Source organism: Gouania willdenowi, chromosome 16, assembly GCF_900634775.1.
Source record: "Gouania willdenowi chromosome 16, fGouWil2.1, whole genome shotgun sequence".
Lineage (NCBI taxonomy): Eukaryota > Metazoa > Chordata > Actinopteri > Blenniiformes > Gobiesocidae > Gouania > Gouania willdenowi.
In genome coordinates this window covers 25,590,798-25,610,093 of record NC_041059.1, presented here as the reverse complement: position 1 = coordinate 25,610,093, position 19,296 = coordinate 25,590,798, and the positions used below count along the sequence as shown (strand labels likewise).

Here is a 19,296-nt window from a genome sequence, read left to right as displayed (position 1 = left end):
ATGCACTGTTTTGATTTTAGACTGGCATGAGTTTGTAAGTCTGTGTCTTATTTTATCTTTTATATTAACTTTAGTATTCCCAGAATTATTCAAGTTAAAGCAGGGTTATTTTTCAATTTCTTTTTCACCCTTTCCAACAATATTGTCCTGTATCGTTATCCATTAAGTAATTTCCCCCTGGGATAAATAAAGGACATCTGATTCTGATTCTGATTATTGTGAGCCCAGTATCCTATGTCGTCCCATCTCGTAAACTTTAAATATCATCCCAATCCTACTACATAGCACATCAGGGTTCGAAATTCATAATGTATTGATCAAAATGTTGGAGTTTATCCTAAGCTGCAGAAGACAGAAAACCACTAAGCACCTCCAACATGTTGCCTGTCTAGTGACAAGCATGTCAGAGGATAACAGAGGAGTAATATTTCAGTCCTGTTTTCATTATGTTTAATCTAGTTGTCAGCTCTTTGCCATTGGTTCATCTGCAGACATCACAAGTCACAAGGCTGAATCTCTCTCTGAGCTCATTTTGTTTTAGCATTTTCCCTTTGCTGATATCAGACTGCCGCTAAAGCATCAGACTGAAAGAGTCGTGTGAGGTTGCAGCTTTATCAGACTCTTTTTTTCAGCAAAAAATTGTACTTTCCAGTCCAACACCACCTCCAGAAATCATTTCTTCCCAGTAATCATTTGTTGCTACACACACACACAAGGTTGCACACCTAATCATGCAGCAGTGCTTTTGTTCCAATAGAGGTGTGATGGTGTTTACAGGGGCTGAGCGACAGACACATTTTATACTCACTTGCAAACTGTAAAGGTGTGAGGAGCCTGCAGCCAACAGCCGGTTTAGTGTTACTGTTTGATTTCATCTGTAAGTAAAGAGTATTGTTAAAGGGGGAGGGATGGTCAAAGTGCTTTTTTTATGCCAGGCATATAGGCAAGGCAAGGTAAATTCATTTGTATAGTGCATTTCATACACAAGGCAAAAATTCAATGAGGATATTAAAATCAGCAGTAAAAACATTTAAAATCAGCAGTAAAAACATGAAATCAACAATAATATGATTAGAAATCTCCCTCTCAGTCATACGCAGTAGAGAAAAAGAAGAGCTTTTAACTTGGATTAAAAAATGTCTATATTGGATGCTGACTTCACTTCTTTGCAGCATTACACCTACTATCACCATGTTTGTTGTGAACTCTGGGCTCTATCTGACCTGTATCTGACCTGAGACCTGCTGGGTTCATTTATAGATTAACATCTCATGATGGATTCTGGACCAAACCCATTCACACATTTATACACCAGCAGCAGAACGTTAAAGTCTATTCTGAGGCTGACTGGGAGCCAGTGTAAAGACTTTAAAACTGGACTAATGTGTTCTGACCTCTTTGTTCTGGTTAAGACCTGAGCTGCAGCTGTAGCTGTTTGATGCTCTTTTAGGGGATTCCTGTCAGAAGACCATTACAATAGTCCAGTCTGCTGGAGATAAAAGCATGGACCAGTTTCTCCTGATCTTTCTGAGTCATTAAACCTTTCACTCTGGAGATGTTCTTTAGGTGGTAGAAGCCGTTTTTGTGATAGATTTGATATGACTGCTGAATGTAAGATCTGAGTCAATCAGAACACCAAGGTGTATATATTTATATTTGCAGATTCATTCATTCATTCATTTTCTAAACCTGCTTATTGTGGGTGTTAAACACACAAACATTGAGTCCTTTGTCACAGTGGGTATCAAACTCTTTGTAGTTTCAGATTGCTCTATTTGTTCCAATCAGGAATTTGAAATAAAAGAAGGAAAGAAAAACAACCTGGGTTCATTTAAAACCTCAAAAATTGGGGGTTCATTAAAAAAATCAATCAATCCATCCATCCACGCATCATCTCAGTAACGCACACAGAAGTTAATTGCCCCCTCCTCTCTTCTTCTGTCCCAAAGGGAGGTGAGGTTCATCCCTCTTTATAATTACACTGGATAAACCTATTAACCTCAGTGACACTAATCTGTGAGACAAGAGGATCACCTACCTTCCCTCTATGCACTCTGCCTTCTTCTTCTCTCTCTCCACACACACCAGTGTTAATTTTGTTGAATACATGATTTTCATCAGTTTTCATTCAGTCTTATTTTAGGTTTAATAACTGCACAATGACCTATTAAAAAACATACTTGTGAACGACAATATATCAAAACATATTTTCGTCATCTAATAAAAAACAAAGGTAGCACTTTATAATACAGTCCATGTCTTACAGGGTAAATCCTGCTGTCTTACGGGGTAACTAAAACAACGTGAGTTACCCTGTAAGACAGCGTGAGTTACCCCGTAAGACAGTGTGAGTTACCTCGTCAGACAGCGAGAGTTACCCCATAAGACAGCGGGGGTTACCCCTTAAGACAGTGAGAGTTACCCCGTAAGACAGCGGGGGTTACCCCTTAAGACAGCGAGAGTTACCCCGTAAGACAGTGGGAGTTACCTCGTCAGACAGCGAGAGTTACCCCGTAAGACAGCGGGGGTTACCCCTTAAGACAGCGAGAGTTACCCCGTAAGACAGTGGGAGTTACCTCGTCAGACAGCGAGAGTTACCCCGTAAGACAGCGGGGGTTACCCCTTAAGACAGCGGGAGTTACCCCATAAGACAGCGGGAGTTACCCCGTAAGACAGCAAGAGTTACCCCGTAAGACAGCGGGGGTTACCCCTTAAGACAGCGGGAGTTACCTCGTCAGACAGCAAGAGTTACCCCGTAAGACAAGGGCTGTATTATAAAGTGCTACCCAAATCTGTCTGTGTGTATTTAAAAACATTAAACCCATTCTATATGTGGGGGATATTTCATCAAAATGTTCTTAGTAGAGCCAGGCCTACGATTTAAACCTGGTTTAGCCAAGCCGTCTGTGATCATACTGACTTTTACCATTCCATCAAACTCTTCTCAGCTTGGAGCTCCCCAGCTGAGCCAAGCCAGCTGATGGTGTTTATGATTCTATCATAATTTCTATCGATTTAAAAACGTAAATAAACATCATGATATTCTGTTTGACTTCCTTTTAAATCATCGTGTTAAAGCGATATTAAAAAAAAAAAGTCTATTTGAGTCCTTTTTCTTTTGTAGATCTTTGTTGACTGTTCTAAAGCATCACTGAATGACTTCTTTCAAAATGATGACGCGCTTTCATGAGAGTGCATCTGAAGCTTAAGCCAAGCCTGCTGCTTAAACCTGGTCGGGAGCAGGTTTGACCCATGGACTTTGTTACTATGGTAACCAAGGCGTTTACTCTTTGATGAAACTGCTTGATGGAGCCAGACTCTCAGGTTAAACCTGGACTTAACCCTGAGCTGGGTTTGATGAAATACCCCTCAGGTTGATCCATCTTCTATCTCTTGTCCTGTTTGGGTCAGGTGCCTGTGCCACCTCATCTGGCCAAATGCTAATCGAATCTTTAAAAAAAAAAAAATGCATAACCTCTTATCCTGTATATGTGAATTGACTATATCTGTCACAAATATAGTCAACTAAAACCTTTAGTAAAACTAAAACTAGACTATTACTGAAATAGTTCTGATCACCAAATTTTGATTACATGTAAGTTGCATTTTATTAAAAAATCTAAAAATAAATCAAATTTGCTTTCAAAATGAACACTGACACAAACAGAAACCCTGGTTTATGATCAATGTTTGCTCCTGTGCATGACCACTACCACCACCACCACCACCACTGAAACCACAACCCATAAAATTCCCAGATACTGTATGTCAGTCATGTGATTGCCAACCTGTTGTTACCATCAACAAATATGTTGCTCCACAGAGGGAACAGAGCATACTGTATATTTAAACATCATCTGCTTGTTATTCTCACTGACTGTGTATGGTGACCTTTCTTGTTGGTGTGTCAATTTTGGTGTCTGGTTTCCTTTGCGTTTCCAGTAAATGATGGACTATTGTGTGTTGACTGCAACGTGGTTTAATGTTACCTTTTGTTTGTAATTGTTTGGTTGATTTTCTCAGCTGGGATCATGTCGGCTTAGTTGGAAAACAGATTATTTCCACAAGGTTACTGAACAGGAAAAACACGCATTATGATCGCTACAGCAAATTTGCTGCAGTTCATGTAACATCAAGGGCCTGATCTATGGGTAAAATAGGTTACAATATCAATAATAGTAATTAATCATGGACTAAATTCAATCTTAATGACAGCACCATGTAATGGACTCGTCCAGCCTGAAGATGTTATGAATTGAAGGTTTCCAGCACAGAAATAGGTGAAAAATAAAATGAAATAAAAACGTCCCTGTTTAGGGGTGTCATATTATATAAATCAAATGCATTATATGCATTTAACAACAATCCATGCATCACATGTACATTTTTGCTTATAAAATAAATGGTAAACCAAATGTAGGAAACAGGATAAGTGCATTTGCAAAGATGTCTTTGTCAAATGTACATTGTGGCTTCTTCTAATAAACCTTGGGATTTAATTTACTATTGCTCACATTACTACTGTGCATGTGTGTGAGCTGTGCCAGTTTGTGCCAAATCTACTGGTGTTTATGTGCTGATTTAGTGCTAAGTGACAAGTTGCTTCTTTCACTACGAGGGACACTGGGCTACAATCAGGTACTGAATTTGTTACTTGTCCTTGTGGAGGACAATCAGCTTTGATCATCAGTTTTGATCATCAGCTTTGATCATCAGCTTTGATCCAGTTATGTAAACATACATGTTAGCCTTTGCTATACTATCCAGAAGTTTATCATGCATTCTGAGCTGGAACACTTTCTGAGTGTGCATTGATATACAGTATATCAGAAGATATTATCCTAAATATTTGGAAATATAAATGATTATCATTTCTAATAGTATGTGTTGTTTCATTATAGTTAAGAAAAAAGGAAAAAAAAAAGATTTGCTGATCAAAGTCTGGAGTTAACATACTGGTTATTAAAGTTTTAACTAGCTAATTGGTTCTGGTTAAGCTGTCCAATATAGTTCCACAAGGAATGAGGTAAAAAAAAACAAAAAACCACTGGTTTTGTAGGGGCAAGTTCACCAGTGCTCACATAACTTTGAATTTCAGAGCTACATTATAAATCAAAACAGTGTGTCACTATATCCTTACCAGCAAAACACACTGGAAGCTCAATCAGACCAAGTTATGTAAAAACACTTTTCAAAAAATTTTCCTGATTATTGCACAAAAACTTGTTTGTCTGGAAAATACAAAATGGAAAAACGGAAGAATAAAAATCCCCATGAAGCCAGTGGCGGTCAGGTCTCTGATGTGGAAAAACCAGAGGGACGAAAACGAGAGGCCAGACAAGCAGAAGGATGAAGTCTCAAAATGCTCTTATGAAGAAAAGGAAGCGAGAATAAAGATGGGCAGGTGTGTGTGTGTGTGTGTGTGTGTGTGTGTGTGTGTGTGTGTCTGTGTGTGTGTGTGTGTGTGTGTGTGTGTGTGTGTGTGTGTGTGGTTACTGCTGCATTAGTCTGTCAGGAGATGAGAAAGTCAAAATGACAGAGAAGCCATAAATCGTTGTGTAAATTAAGAACTAATTCAGTCATACATCTCAGCCCATCCAAGTACACAAGCTTAATGAAACTTCCCAATATTTGCCAGGGCTTGCAGTTTTCCAATGCTTATATCACATGATGTCAGTCATTTTGAATCACAAATTGTTGAAAGAACTCAGTTTTTCCAAAATTGCGCAATTTCCCTGAAATTATTCCTCCACTTTTTTTTTTTTTAATTAAATTGAAATTGAACACAAAATCAAGGAAAACTGAAGATCCTGCAGGGACTGATATCTGTCACTTATTGCTTGGATAATGCAGGTGCCTTACATATTTCACCTATCATTTATACTTAGAAGTGCAAACTAGAGCACGATCATTTTAAAATGACTCATTTTCCATCCTAAAATCTTTGGCCTACTTGAGATCAAACTGGTCCGTATTTGGCCCCTAAAATGACTTTGACTCCCTGGCTCTGAATCAACGTTTACATTTAATAGTGCTGCTTCATTTAGTGCTTCATTTCACTTCATAAGGTTGTGTGGCATCATTTGATAAATTGAACTTAGGACTAATCTATGATTGAAATGGAACCTAAAGAGGTCATTAAGTGGAGTCATGCTATATATAAAAAGAGTATCTGCACCACAAGGTGCACGAAACCACATCCATAGGTCAATAAATACAGTTGATAGGTATACTGTATATATTAGAGTTGCAACAATTTGTTTTAGCAACGATTCGATTCAAATCACGATTCGCTGTTGCCGATTCAATTCAAGGATGATACTGGTTATTTTAAAACAATTGGATGCGAAACAATTCAGTGACTTGAAATTGATTCCGTAACTTTTTTAGCCAAAATAATACTTCAACCAATGTGGCTGAAATAAATACCTGAATACTAAACAGTACAGGTGAGCTTTCATATATTCCTCATGTTTCTTGTAAGAGAATTGTCTAGAAATGGGGAAATTATGGATATAAACAAACAAGTGAACAATATGTATTGATCAATGTATTCACATTTTATTTGAATAAAGTCAAACCAACACTTCATTTTAAATTAACAGAATGTTTACCTTTCTGTTCTCATTTTCAATGCAACACGTTTTCAACAATAATACATATTAGGTTTACCTGACTCTAATACTTCTGGTTTTAACTTGGTCCGCCTGAGGCTTTCTGCAGAAAGAACTAATGCTAAAGAGCTAACGCGACATGTGCAACTGTTGCTGCTGCAGTGACCGCTGCCAGAATGGCCTGATGGTCGACGGAGGACACAGTGAGTGACTCATTTAAAATATCTCTGACTGTGTGAAAGCCAAAGTGTTTCCACACACTGGACACCAAAGGTGGATTGATCCATTTCTGCTGCAACGTCTTTAATATTAAAAACGCTTTTAAATCACAACCATACAAAGTCTGCCATGCTTAAATCTAATTATTTCCTTGTATCGATACAATAGATTCATTACCTTTCAAAATGATTAATGTCATCCGGAAGGCCAACTTGCAGAGCACAGATCGATGTAGTTGGATCGTAGGAATATAAATCGATTCTTTGATCTCATGGATGAATCATTGCACCCTTTATATATATATATATATATATATATATATATATATATATATATATATATATATATATATATATATATATAACAAAAAATGTATAGATTCCAAGTTACACTGTAAGACAAGTACTGTATTTATGTAGACTACAGAAATTATTGTACATTTACAGGTTACAAAGGGAATTGGAGTGGACTCTCCTATCATACAAGAGTTGTTTAAGGATGCTAACAGTCTTCTGGTTTTTATTCTAATATAACATGAAGGAAAACAAAGTGTAGTCTGAGAATCTGTGCTCCCACAGTCCACATTGCAATCTTTGAGATGTTGGCCATGTTTGCTCTGTGGCTGTGCGTTCAGCTTGCACGGAAGGAAACGTTCTAGGCTTTGATCACCACATGAGGGGCGTTAATAGTCCTGTGATGGTGATGTGGCTGACTGACACTTCTTTGTGCGCTGTGGCAGGAGAAACCCATAGTTCATCAATGATCAATTTGATCTCAGTGATATTAAGCAGTGATTCCCTTTATAAAGCAGCAACTGATAAGAATGTAATCAGTGATGTGGATGGATGCACGTGCAGTGACTTTTTGTACGAGAGTGCTGAGAACACAGGCATGTTGTGCACCTGTTCTCTGTTTTCATGTTTTTCTTTGCCAATCCTGGGTCCGTGCACTACCAGGGTAGACGTGAGGCAGGGTGTGTCTGCAGTTGGCTGTAAAGTTTCAGGAAGTCAACAAAACTTCTGAGTATTCTGTCATTGGCCACTGAGAATACTGAAGAGAGAACATACTGTATTAATCTGTTTTTTCTAAACTTGAGAACTGACATTGATTAAAATGTAAATATCTTAAGATAGTTGGTTTTTATGGATTCGTATAATGGGTACCTGTAGTGAATTGCAAGCTCTATCAAAAGATCATATTCAATAATGGAGGTTTTTGAGGGGGTATTATAAAAGTCCATTTAGAGTGGCTATAGTACGTAGTGACCCAACACTATGACCCAAAACATTGATGGTTGTGGTCAATCCAATGCCTGAAGTTTGCATTTACTCAGAAACTTCACGTGCGCATTTTTTTACCGATTTTTTTCATTGCACCAAATGATCACATTTTTCACCAGGCCTGAGGTGCATGCAAATTTTGGTGAGACTTTGAGCATGCTCAGGGGGTCACATTTGCAATAAAACGCATGAAGGTATAATAATATAAGCAATTATAATTGGGTCCTTCTGGCCATTCTGGCTTTTGGACCCTAATGATAATAAATTAGCGCTTTTCAAAGAAAACTCAAAGACGCTTTACAGGAAGCTTTAGACTTTTTTTTCTTATGAATCACTGAACTGAATTACTTATTTTTTAATATAAAAAAGAATTACATATGTTCAGCGGGCCAAAACTAATCGCTTGTGGGCCAGCTTTAGCTTGCGGGCCCCAAATTGGACGGCCATGCTTTACATGGTAATTTTACTCATTTTGTTTATGTTTTTAGTCTGTGTTCTGTGCTGTCCGTCCTATTTAGAAGCCACATTGCATACAGCACACTGTAATCAGAAGTGCACACAAATTCTTTAACACAAGCAAATGTATCTTTACCTGTCAGAAATGATCTCCTGTTACAGATGGCCCCTCTAGCTTTAGGCTATGTTATTTTTTTTTCCAAGGATAGATCGTAAAACAGCATGCCAGGAAGTACAGCGGAGAGTTCTTGGAAGCTGTGATTCTGTAGGTTGTACTGCAAAGGAGGAAGGGTCTTTTTTATCATAGTCTCAAAGGTCCGTAATGAGGCCAGGATGAAAAATTGTATCAAAAGTTTACAAATGAGCAGAGGTGTAGAGTACTGATATATCCTGCTCAAGTAAAAGTACTGTTACTTGATTGAAATTGTACTCAAGTACGAGTACCGTAAATCATACATAAAATACTTAAGTACAAGTAAAAAGTAGCTCAATTAAATAGTACTCAAAGTAAAAGTTACTAGTTACTTTCACCCCTCACGTTGATTTTTGATAATAAATCTTGCCACGGTTCCTTGCATATAGTAAACATCTCATGTATAAACCACAAAGGCATCTGTATAAAATAAAATGTTTGTCAAAATGTACCATTTAATTTTTTAAATAAAATAACAGATATATTTCCATTCAAAATAAAAAATAATCATCAGGCTCTTAGTATTGCTAAATTTATGAACTATAAAATAGTGCCATGCCAAATGTGGCCTATGGGTAAAAACATAATAGGTAGAAACCCCAACATGAACTGAAGAAAGTGGCTGGGCGTTGATCACATTCAATGTCATATAGCCTATTCAATGAAATAGAAATAAAAAAAAAAAAATTATCACAAAAAAATCATAATTTACTCAAGAACGGTTAAGTGTAGTAATACAATAAATTACTTTACTTCTTTTAAAACATACTTTAATAAAGGTAAAGTTGGTGATTTAGAAATACACTCAAAAATTACAAGTACCCATAAAAACAACTCAATTACAGTAACGTGAGTACTTGTGATCCATTACTTTCACCTCTGCAATTGAGTTAGACTTTTTTTTTTTTTTTTGAAACAATAAATAATGAACGGAATGAGCAGAAATGACATACACCTCCACATATATTACTGCTCAGTCTGAACCTGCCACTCATTCTCTTAAAGGCTCAGATAAATGAGCTGTAAATGAGATTAAGGGAACGCAATAATGTTCTTAGCATATCAGCTATAAATAGGACTGTGATAACCAGCCAAACTCATCCTTATTGGGTGTTTTCTTCTCTATCTCTGACTGTGTATAGGACAGATTATCATGTGATAATAACAGTGAATTTGGGTTTTCTTCTGTCAGCCTGACAGCCACGAAACAGACTGACTCTGGCGTTTGCCAGCCCGATCGCTCATTATCGCTGCATTTCTGTGGCTGCACTGGCAGTATGAGGAAAAGGATAAGAGCTGTGTTACAAGAGAGAGTTAGGTAAGCAAAGCAAGGATAGTCTGCTCCAAATGCCCTGAGGTTTGTGTCTTTGGGGTTGTTGCAAATCCCAACACATTGAACACCAGCTCTTTCTGGCAGCAGCAGCCCTAATCGAGTTAGATCTTTCTGGGCCTGTCGAGCCCAACAGGCCGTGGCAAGGATCAGACTCGTGGTGAAAAAAAAGTGGCTGAAGAGTTCACATCAATAAAAACAAAACAGAGACTTCAATTACAAAAAAAAAAGAGAGAGAGCAAAATCCCAGAAAAATGATCTAAAGTTTATGATAAAATGAGCTTTGTCTTTTTTCTTGGCAGCATCAGAATCTGACAGTAAACTTGATTAGAGTCAGACGAACAACACGAGACACAACAAATCTGCTAGTAATTTTTTTTCTTTCTTTTTTAATCATATATTTTATTGAAGAAAACATCTTTACCTTTTAGACCCATTGGACACAATACATAATATAGCAAAATAGCTATTGAGAACATCACCTATGAAGCCTGATCACAGATTCAAAAGCACTGCAACACTGCAGTATCTGATACATTTATAAAAAAATAACAATCATATAAAATGTACATAAAGATCTGTTGTCTTTTTTTTCTTCTTTTTTTTTTTTAAGTGTGATTTTTTTTTTTTTGTGAGACAAAATCAACAGAAGTCAACGACTCATACACGAATCCACAATTTCAAACTGGTAGGCACAGTCACTAAATCGACAGTCAAGCTGCAGCTAGCAAGCAAACTAGTCAGCTGGAAGGACTTAACTAAGTATGGAATGACTAAACAATGCCTGCAAAACCATTGATGTGAAAACTTGGCGAGAAATGAAGGGAATAGTTGTTAGTCAAAGAAGGTGGTTAAAATGAGGATATCTCTTTTTGCAGCGTTGACTAGACGCAGGTCAACGAAGTCAAACCTGCGTCTTGGTCTCATATTAGTCAGTGATTAATAAGAGGGTTGCAAGAATTGACTATGTAGTAAAAGCGGCAGCATGTTATTGTGTGTATATATGTACAGTTCTTCCAAGAATGTGTGAAAATGAACTTATTTAAGAAGCATCATCAACAAACTGAAGTAGTCGCAGACCAGAGTTTTTCAGCCTTTTCCTCTTATTTATCCAGAGACCGTCATGGTGATGCTTATTCAGATAAGTATTCCAGAAAGATTAGACAAGCAGCAAGTCTGTCCTTCAGGGTGTGATCTGCTACTGATTCAGACTGTTAGTACAAGTATGATAGCCATGAAGAGATAAACCCTGTTACCAGCTGCACCCATCTCTCCAGACTGACTGCCTCTCTCCCCCCTCTGGCTTTCAACCACAACATTTTCCTTCTTCTCCGTTTCTCCCTCTGTTCCTTATTGCTTTCTGCTGCCTTATCCAGATCCAGATGACCTCATCACATATCTGAGCCTGTCAGCGGAGGCCACCAAATTGTGTGTTTTCTGAACTCAGGCTGTCTGCAGATTGACCCAATAATCCCACTTTAAGTTCAAGATTTTCATCAGGAGCAGCTGAGGAATTCCCTCGCACGGTGCTACACCAAACAGTGTCTGATCATTTGAGATGATCTTTCTACTGCTCTTTAGTCTGCACACACCTTTTCTGTTTCTTATCTACATGTTGTGGTTTCGTTTAAGAGAAGGGGAGAGGCATTCCTGAAGAAAATACACAGGAGACTTTTCAAGTTCGTTGAATTATGATGAAACATTTTTGTAAACCATTGTCATAACAGATGAACGTTACTGGAGTGACTGAGATATTTGAGCCATTTGAGCCATGCTCAGTGAGAGAATCCACATTGGGACATGAACTGATAGTATACGGTACATTTGACTGCTACATTAGCACAAAATCAACACAAACACACAGTGCTCACGTTTTTTTGTTGTTGTTTTTTTATCCAAATGCACACTCACATTGACATGTGCATGGTTTCACATATACATTCGCAAACCTCTGGGGTCAAGTCGTACCGTGTGCCGGATTATAAACACTTATTTGGCCTGCTCATTTTTTTTCTGCCCACTGAAAGGCAATAGGCACTTTAAAAACACAAATGTGCACATGTAGATATACTGACGTAAAACACCTTGACATTATCTTAATCTCTCCCCGTTACAAATTTCTCGAGCAACAATACGTTTTTTTCCGAAAAAACATCCATAATCGTCACAACGTGAGGTTTGCAAAGTAAAGCAGAGGTTTGGCTTTTGGAGCTTTGCACACAGACACGTTTGATTCCCCAGTGTGTGACAGTGACAGTCAGTCACAGACTTGTTGGTGGCATGGAGCTTTTCAACAGCTAGCTTACAGCGGGATTGGAGTAGCTGTTAGCTATATGAGACTGATGTTGGTTTATCAGTCTGTAGCCAATTTGATGAGTGTCCGCACATGCCCTGAACATCCATGCCATCAGATGTTTGCTTCCCTAATGAGTCGTCCAGGGCTGAATCAGGCAACATCTTAAAAACTGTGAGATAATCACACTGAAACACGTGTTTGAGGTGAACGCCAGCTGGTCGTGATTTACTCTTCATACTAAACGTATGAACAAAAAAAGAAGCTTTGATGCAAAACATTAAGCAGATAACCCCCCTTCTTTCTTTCTTTTTCTTCTTTCAGCTGTGGAGCAGTGGGCGGGGTCTGAGAGCACGTCTGTGCCACCCGCTCCCGTTTCAGGAAGCCACCGTCTCTCCCTCCGCTTGAGAACTGATTCAGTTACATGGCAGCCAGGTGGAGTACGCAGGCTGCTGGCAGGCAAACACCGGCTGGACCTGCGCTATGTAGTAGTTACTGAAGTTACCATCTGCCACATAAGGAGCAGGCTGGTAGTAACATGTAACGTTAGCCACATTGGGGATGACATTCTGCTCAGCGAGTACTCGCACTGCCAGCATGGCAATGAGCCCGAGGGTCTGCCGCCTCTCATGTCCCATCAGGCACACAGTGCTTTCGTTGACTACTCCATGGAGGGTCATCAGGTAATCATATTTGCGGTCCTCCAGACCTACAAAGTGGTTCTGAAGGTAGGACTCCAGCTTGCGCTGCTGTTCCCCGATATCAGGGAAGTCAATGAAGAAGCGTGAGCACATGTAGCGCTGCAGGGTCTTCATCTCAGACTCAGAAGCAGGCTGGAAACCCCTCACCAGGAGGTGACAGTACTTCAGGAGGCCCCCGCCTCGGATCTCCTCTGGGTTCCTGGTGCAGATGATCTTGTGGCGCAGGTGATCCAAGGCCTCGCCGAAGTCCCCATAGACACTCTCGCCCATGATGGTGGGGTGAAAGGTCTCGGCCATGGGGTTCTCCGAGCACTCGTAGAACAGCAGCAGGGAGTCCAGGTTGATCTGGAAGGAGTCCACGCTGAACTCAAACTGACGCCGGAGGGAATTCACAAACTTGAGCTCCACATTCTTCCCCCGGTTGTTGGACAGAGAGATGAGACTCCAGCGGTCTGAGTCAGTGTACACCTTCACCATCTTTTGAACATATGCCTCCTAAATGGAAAACAGAGAGGAACGTGTGAAAAAAATGTCCACAAAACAAAGTTGACCAAAAATATGCAGATAAGTTTACACACACACATATATATATATATAGTCATGTAAGTAAAGGATGTTAAAGGCTGCTATAATCACTGATATTAAAAAGGGGCTGGGTTCAAATTTCTTTAACTGAATCATCTTTTTTTTTTTTTTTTTTTTAAAAAACATTTTACTATCACTGAACTTATTACAGAATATTTGTTGAAGTAAATTAAGAAATTGTGATAAAATGCAAAGTTGAAAGTAACCTATACCTTTAAGGTTAATGGAGATATTTTCTCCTTATTCACACAGTCAGGTAAGAAATCCAGGAGGCAGTCCAAAACAATGTCCTTCACGGTCTGGAAATCACTTTCTCCTTTCATGTCTGCACAAAATATCAGGTCCAGGTCCTTGAAGCCCAGTCCGCTGTCCTCGTGCAGGATGTGACTGGCTGCTGAGCCGTTCAGACGAACGTCCCGGACGTGGATCTGATTCTCCTCCATCCGACTCCGCACCACTCGAACGATCTGCCGCGGCTGCATCTCCAACGTGGGGAAGTTTCCGCGGCCGTGGATCGGGATGGTCTCCGTCAGAATGGCGTCCAGACGCTGCACTTGGTCCCAGCTCAGAACACTGACGTTACTGCTTTCTGTGTCGGAAACAGAGCTGGCGGCGGAACTGTCGTCCACCGACATGATGGTGGGGAAAAAAAATCCTCAGAAGTATAAAAGGTTATCAAAGAAACAGCAGCGCTCCTAAAACCTGAACACACCCGGGGATGCGTCGTTACGCACGGATATTTTCAAGTAGATTGGCTCTAGGTGCATTCGCATTACTGTTTAAAATGATTTTCATATCATTAAACAAATAACTTGGACCTGTAGTTGCAGTTTGCAGAGCTGGAGTCTGGTCACGAAGCAGAATCAGTCCTAACTTTGTCCCGCGTCTCTCACGGCGGTGCTGCTTTTAGTGCGTCAGGCGCCGCAAATCAGAGTATTTGAAGGTCGCTGTTGGTCCGGCTTTGACTCCATCGCCCCAAGGCACGCCTAGATTTCATGAATTTGCATGAATAAGCTACTCCACGAGTCCTTTTTTTTTTTTTTTTTTTGGCACAATCCTCCTCCCGGTGAACTCCCGTTGGTTTATTTTACGCACGGCTCAGAGTCATCCTTTGCAGTTTTCTTTTTGAGAAAAAAAAAAAAAAAAAAAAGAATCCTAATTGAACTTGAATGAGCTGAAAAAAAAAGTTCAACTTGCTTCGTTTCCAGCCAGCTCGGATCGAATCTTCTCCCCACTTGTGGAGAAGTTAACTGTTCGCTGCCCTCTGCGGAGGAGGCAGGACCTGTCTGTGGATGTCAGCTGTGCGTCACCCCGCCCTCTCCACTGACAGTCTGCAGCTTAACGTGGTCATGAAGAAGGCTGTGCTTTATGAAGCAAGCAGCTCAAATGAAGGCTTTATACAGGGATGCGTGCACATTTATTAAGAAAATAACACATTTCGTGACAAATTGCGTGGTGTGGTTATGATCTCATGAGTAGAAAATTGTGTTTGGGAATGACATTAAGACTGAAATGTTATCTTGAGTATAAAAACCAACTCGCAATCTGTTCATAAGAGTTTTTGTAAGCTACTGAGCTTTCTTCATGTCATTATGTCGCCCTCTGTGGGCTGCTCCAGGCTGTCAGTAAAACAGCAACACAACAGATAGTATCTGATCTGAGGGCCACATTGTCAACATTGATGTCAACATTTAGAACAAAGGGCTTATTATCATGTTGTCATATTTGTGTATTTTGACCAAGTCAAAAACCTTGGTGTTCTGATTGACTCAGATCTTACATTCAGCAGTCAGATCAAATCTATCACAAAAACAGCTTCTACCACCTAAAGAACATCTCCAGAGTGAAAGGTTTAATGGCTCAGAAAGATCAGGAGAAACTGGTCCATGCTTTTATCTCCAGCAGACTGGACTATTGTAATGGTCTTCTGACAGGAATCCCCCAAAAGAGCATCAAACAGCTTCAGCTGGTTCAGAACGCTGCAGCTCGGGTCTTAACCAGAACAAAGAGGTCAGAGCACATTACTCCAGTTTTAAAGTCTTTACACTGGCTCCCAGTCAGCCTCAGAATAGACTTTAAAGTTCTGCTGCTGGTGTATAAATCTGTGAATGGGTTTGGTCCAGAATACATCAGTGACATGTTAGTCAGGTATGAACCCAGCAGGTCTCTCAGATCTATGGACACAGATCAGATAGTGGAGCCCAGAGCTCACAGTAAACATGGTGATGCTGCTTTTAGTTGTTATGCTGCAAAGAAGTGGAACAAACTGCCTGCAGAGCTGAAGTCAGCATCCAATGTGAACATTTTTAAATCAAAGTTAAAGGCACTTTTTTTCTCTACTGCATATGATTGAGAGAGAGATTTTTTTGTCATGTTGTTGATGTAATGATGATTTTACTGATGATTTTAATTGATTTTAATGATTTTACTGATGATTTTAAATGTTCTTATTGATTTTAAACAATTGAATGTTTTATCATGTAAAGCACATTGAGTTGCCTTGAGTATGAAATGCGCTATATAAATAAATTTGCCTTGCCCTTGCCTTGCCTTGCCTTGCCTATTTTTGTTGTCATTTTGTATCAGTTATTTTTACAGTCATTTTGTGTATTTTGCTATCATCCTGTATATATATATATATATATATATATATATATATATATATATATATATATATATATATATATATATATATATATATATATGTATGTATATTGTTCTTAGAGTCATTTTTGTTCTCCTGTGATATTCATTTTGTGCATTTTTGGAGTCGTCTTGCCGGTTCATTTTGTGTATTTTTTGCTTTTACTGTATTTTCTTCTTGTTTGTTAATTTTTGTGACTTTGGAGTCATTTATTGTTTACTTTGGGGGCGGGACAAATAGACAGAGGGCCTCATGTAGCCACCAGTTGCTGCTTCAGAGAGTACACAAAAGTGCTTTTAAAGGTTAATGTATTTTTGCACTGAAAACTATCTTTAATACCCACTCAGCGAACCCAAAGAACTCCATCTAGGAACATCTCATTCAAAGTTCCTGCTGTGTTAGAGGCTGGGGCAGGTCTAGTTTCAGGCAGCATGTGAGTGGGTCAGAGAAAGTCTGAACCAAGGTCCCACGAGCTCACAGATGTAAAGTCCTTAAGGAGGTGAGGCGGTCTTAGGCAGCCTTGCGTCATTGAAGCCACCCAGATCTGTAAACCCTGATTATCTCATTTGCTACTGTGTCCCACACTGGATTTCTACACCGTGGTATCCATCCACCACCACACACAGAGCTACCTACACCAGGCTACAGTGTGTGCAGTCCCGTACACGTACAGCAGCCTTTTATGTTAACGCACACTTAGAATCCTCTAAATCAACAGTGTATATCGGCCTTACGCCATAGATTTGTACGATGACAAAAACGTCTTTATTTCCATCAAAATGTTTGTGCTACCTTTGCTTGATAAAGCACATTTTATGAAATATCGTGCCGTAAAATCCTCACGTAGTGTAGGGGACATTAGTCAGAAAAAACTCTCACTTACACATATGAAAACACTCTCTCACACACACATGAAATATATTCTCTCATGCACACATACAGTATGAAAGTGCTTATCCACACATGTAGAATCCTGCACACATATATGTAGGATCTCACACACATATATGCATATGAAAAACTCAATCACACACTACTGAGATTTCAATATAACTGGAAGGTATATCAGTGTAGGCAGTGGCTATCCGTACAGTTGCCGTATCAATATACCGACATTCTAACCGTACGCAGCACCCCTATTTGGTCAGCTTAGGTCCCGTGTCTAAGACTAAATCTTAACCCTAACCCTAAAAATTGTTGCAATATTGGGTTATAACCTTACCCTAAACCTAATCCTAACCCCAACACTAAGACGTTAAGACGCACCAGGAGTTGTCCGTACGGCAACCGTACAAATAGACACTTTCTTCAGTGTAACATCAAGGTATTTTATTCTGACAGGAAAGTGGGACCGAAGAAAAAGCGCGCATCGCAGGTGTTTGAAATACCTTCCTGTCACAATAAAATACCGTCCTGTTACACTAAAATCTCAATAGTGCGTGTGAGAGCTTTTTATATGCATTCGTGAACAATTCTACATGTATGCTTGCGTGATTCTACATAGATGGATAAGCACTTTCATGTGTACGAGAGAATATATTTCATATGTGTGAGTGAGAGTTTTTTCTGAATAATGTCCCTAACGGCCCCTCATAGAGATGGCCCTAAAAACCTCAATCCTCATTTCAGATCCTATCTGTGCACTAATTGGTTATGAAATGTAGACAGCACACGTAGGAATGGGACGTCTTTGGAGACCAATTTTTAGCAATTTCCACCCAATCATACTCCAGCATTTTTGACCGTCCTATGAAGGAAAGCCAGCATTTTCTTCGTTTTTTTTTTGTTTTTATTTTCTTTTGAAATGACATAAAATATTATATCTGTATTATTGTTTTTTTTTACATTGGATGAACATCCAAACACACAACAGCTCTTTGGCATGGTGAAACCTTTTCTGTTACAATGGGAGTCAATACGTTGGCGTTGCGAGGCAGAAACGTCACAACTTACTCGGATGCTCGACTTCCCAAATTTAGAGGACAGACTCCCTAATATCAAGGGACTAATCTGCAGCTCATTCATTTTCTTTGATATGTGCTGGTTTGCCATAGTTTGCCATGACCTGAATCAGACAGGTTGACCCCACATCTGGAAATGTATGTGGAACCATTGGTTAGTTCCAATGGCTTGAAAGCTGTGTACTGTACTGATGATGCATTTTCCAGGTGCAAGGACTGGTCCCACAGCACTGCACAGTGCAGACACTCTTTGCACAGTTAAACCAAAGCTACTGTCAAAGGAAACAGAGTAAAAATCAGGACTGAGCTGGATGCATGAGGATGTTTTTAGAGTAAATACAACTGAGCACCTCATAACTCATCTTGTAGTGAGCGATTAAACACTGGAGAATACTGAGAGACAGGAATGTGAACATGCTGTAGGAAGCAAGAATTTTAAGAACAATGAGTAACAATTCCCTTTGGTAAGTTTTATTATCGTCCTCTGGCAGATGTTTTTGTTTTGCTTCGTTTAGTTTTAAGCTCTCACTCTTACTGATCTGGACACTCTCATATGGGAAGGATTTTTTTCATTGTCTTTCTCAAAAAGCAATCTTTAAGTCACACAAAGAGAAGAAAAAAGAGTTGGTTTGGTTTCCAGTGTCTTTCTGTGTCTGCATGACTCCACAATGTGCAGCATCACGGACACCGAAGAGCTTTTTTCAGACCACATTTTTCCAAACAACTGCACCAAATATATTGTATCCACATGTATCTTTGATTAAACCTTTGAGAAGTGCATCACATCCATTCATCTTCTGTACATACTGTACTTATAAAGGCTCAAATTTGACGTAAATGTTGAAGCAGAGAACACGATCAATGGTCGTCACTATGGACCAGATCCAGCCTTGCAGTCATCACTCATATTGTGTTTTGTTCAGTTTAAGTTTATTTTGGATTGGACATGTTTAGATAATATGATATCATCAAAATATTTTAAAGTCCCAATGCGTCTTTTTTCAGGGTCTACCTTACCTC

The 19,296-nt window shown here is 39.4% G+C and overlaps 1 protein-coding gene across 1 annotated transcript; it reads right to left on the bottom strand.

Annotated features, from left to right (window-relative positions):
• Positions 1 to 10,575: 10,575 nt before the first annotated feature.
• On the bottom strand, positions 10,576 to 14,731 carry tent5aa (terminal nucleotidyltransferase 5Aa). Its single transcript, XM_028471694.1, has 2 exons — positions 13,884 to 14,731; positions 10,576 to 13,581 (listed from the first exon to the last, which is right to left on the bottom strand). The coding sequence occupies exons 1-2, from the start codon at positions 14,304 to 14,306 to the stop codon at positions 12,802 to 12,804; spliced, it is 1,203 nt and encodes a 400-aa protein (XP_028327495.1). The 5' UTR covers positions 14,307 to 14,731; the 3' UTR covers positions 10,576 to 12,801.
• Positions 14,732 to 19,296: the final 4,565 nt, after the last annotated feature.

Coding starts and splice junctions, on each gene's coding strand:
- tent5aa (XM_028471694.1), bottom strand. CDS start 14,306: ATGTCGGTGGACGACAGTTCCGCCGCCAGCTCTGTTTCCGACACAGAA. Junction 13,582..13,883: donor TATCTCCATTAACCTTAAAG/GTATAGGTTACT, acceptor TTTTCCATTTAG/GAGGCATATGTTCAAAAGAT.